Source organism: Alligator sinensis, unplaced genomic scaffold (genome assembly GCF_000455745.1).
Source record: "Alligator sinensis unplaced genomic scaffold, ASM45574v1 scaffold1207_1, whole genome shotgun sequence".
Lineage (NCBI taxonomy): Eukaryota > Metazoa > Chordata > Crocodylia > Alligatoridae > Alligator > Alligator sinensis.
The window spans coordinates 526149-528850 of NW_005842867.1; the positions used below are offsets into that span (position 1 = coordinate 526149).

General features: G+C 42.2%; 1 protein-coding gene across 1 annotated transcript in view; it reads right to left on the minus strand.

Moving 5' to 3' along the window:
• Positions 1-2702, minus strand: part of URB1 (URB1 ribosome biogenesis 1 homolog (S. cerevisiae)) — a 76760-nt gene that overhangs the window by 32297 nt on the left and 41761 nt on the right. The window contains exons 25-26 of the mRNA XM_025191883.1: positions 2415-2598; positions 771-829 (exon numbers count right to left, since the gene is read on the minus strand). Of these exons, the coding sequence (XP_025047668.1) occupies positions 771-829; positions 2415-2598 (243 nt within the window). The remainder of the gene's footprint in view (positions 1-770; positions 830-2414; positions 2599-2702) is intronic.

Consider the following 2702-nt stretch of genomic DNA (forward strand, 5'->3'; position numbering starts at 1 on the left):
TGCCGATCGATAGACTGATCACCTATCGATCTTTCTTCCCGTCACCGAGCGCAACCCCGATGGACCCCTTTCCCCGCCGCCTTCGAACTGCGGACGGATTAACTGGCTTGGGCCCCGCCAGCTGGAACAACTCGTGTGGTTGTTCCGATGACCGGACCACCTGCGTCGTGATTGCAAGCGGCGTGAGTAAAGTTTTTTACAACCAATAAGTTGTGTCTGCCTCTCCATTCACCAGCCCGCCCTGACGTACGAGCGTAACTCGAGTCGGCCCTGGCCGTCCGAGACAGATGGCAAGACTAACATTTCTGTTTCCATGCAAGCTAAACCTCTCCAAGCTACTCATTTCCTGTGATCTCTCTTTTTCAGTAGTACTCACGTGAAGGTCAAGTACCTGATTTTGATTTCACAACAGAGTAAATTTGTAATACCTTAATCAACAATTACTGGAGTTGCATTTGTGTAAAATTGCTTTAAATAGAAAAGTGGGAGCAGTTGCAGTAATCTGCTATACTTCATTACACTAATTGAAGACACTAATTCAGGGCAACCACCACTGAATTCACTGGGGGCTATGCCTGTGTACAAAGCTAATTCTGAGAAATGATGAACATCTGCAGGTCCCAATAATTTCAGTAGAAGCTGAAGACACTCAGCTAAGCAGGACAGTGTGTAACTAGTTTCTGATCAGTAACAGGATTAGATGCAATGGACATTACAGTAGTGTATACCACATCTTTCCCATCACCCAAGAGCAGTACAAGTTTACTTACTTGAGTCCCATTTTCACAAAACTGTGCCAGTCAGCTGGACCCACTTCATTAACTACGTGCTGTGCAAAGAGTAAATAAAAATGAAAAATTAAGTTTCATATTCAATATTAAGTACAGCAAAGCTTCTGTACATTAAGACCTACACTTTCTGTTTGGAGCGCTGATACACAAATTCAACTATGAAAGTGGGACAGCCAGTTTTTTTTGGAAACCAATGCTATTTTCTGTGTAGGGAGAGATGATAGGATTTTAGATTTCAAGCTGCAAAGAAATTTCAGTCCCAAGTTTTCAACTACTAACTGCACCTTCTCTATTACACTATGCATTTCCTTACCTCATTAACACACAAGTACTGTAGCCTTACATTAGTTCCCTCTCACCAAAACTCAAAATAAATGGCCAACCCTCTGAGACGATAAAAATCCTCATTTCCCAACAATTTCAGTGGGATCTGAATGCATCCACTTGCCAGGATTGCACCCAGAGACAGTCAACCCTAAAAACAAGGAGCATTAAGTTGAAAACACAATAGCTAACATGAAATAGTGGTAAGTCTTCCTTCTTAAGAGAGCCTAAGGAAGCGTAGCACACTGAAGCAGAGCACCAACTTCATTTTGCATCAGGCAGGAGGTAACTTTAGCTAATTTAAACAAACTCTTTCATTCCACAAAAATATTAAGTGTGTTTGAGTTTGCTTCAGCTGAAGAAAGCTTGAGGTGGTGCCTGTGGATGCATATGGGGCTGGAACGGACTCTATGGCTACATTCAGTTCATGGAAGCTTATATTATGGCTACACTGCTCTATTTCAAGGAGGGCTCTCACCAGAACAAAGACAATTCTTCCCAGTTTATAAACATCCCAACACACACAGAAAAGACAATGGGGAAAGCTACAACTTGTCTTTAATGAAGCTGCAAGCTCTGTTTTGCTTATGCTGAGAACCATGAGACAGAAGAGGCTATAAGCAGTTCAAGGGAGAGTGGTATTCAAAAGACTGAGCAGGATTTCAAGACAAGGTTGGTGAGGTAAAAGGACTTCAACAGCTTGTTTAAAAAAAGGAAAAGTCTGCTGCCCAGTCCCAAGAGATCTGGAGATGTCTGTAGAAAGCTCAGATGGATGAACACCTCAGATGGAAATATACCATATTTACTCAGATGCACTATAAGGTTCCCCCCTCCCAGTTAGCACGGGGCAGGAAAAAAGCTTCACCTTGGATTCAAGTACTGCCTACCCCAGCCAGAATGGCTCATTTGGTGGTGGAGATAGTAGTGGGGGGGATGCAGAGGGGGACTGCAGCCTTTCCCCCAACCCCTTGCCCCCCCATACTCTACTAAGGTCTGAGCTTAAGCTACTGAGTATGACTCTAAAAAAAAAACCAAACCAACTTCCCCCCAGAAACCCAACTTCAAAGGGATTTGCAAGTGTCCAGCAACTTTCAGGGGGTGACCCTGATTGCTTTGTAGTAGCCTCTTGCAGAGCTAAATATGTTATATAGAAGCTACCAAACTAAACAAAACAAAATCCAGCTATGCTTACCTAATACAGAATTATAGAGAAAGCACAAAATAAATGTTCTAACACAATAATTACAATCCAAATGAGCTGAGTTTGCACCTCGTAAAGCAAATGAAAAAAAGTCTTACCAATAGCTCTTCTAGCCTCAGCAGCATTGACGTCTCTGTTTCATGGTTGATTTCTTCTTCCTTACTATTGTTGTATGCTGCAATTAACCACTGTACACAGGCTGACAAGAGGCTTTTCCTCCAGGAGGTCAAGTCCTTATCAGAGCTCTCAAGCACTCTAGAGATGGAATCTGCCACAATCCAACTGCAGAAAAGTTTGAATGTTAAAATAATGGTTTTATTGTCTAATTTTACCGTTTTACTTGCATATTTTTAGCTATTTGATTTCAGAGACAGAAACATTTCTAT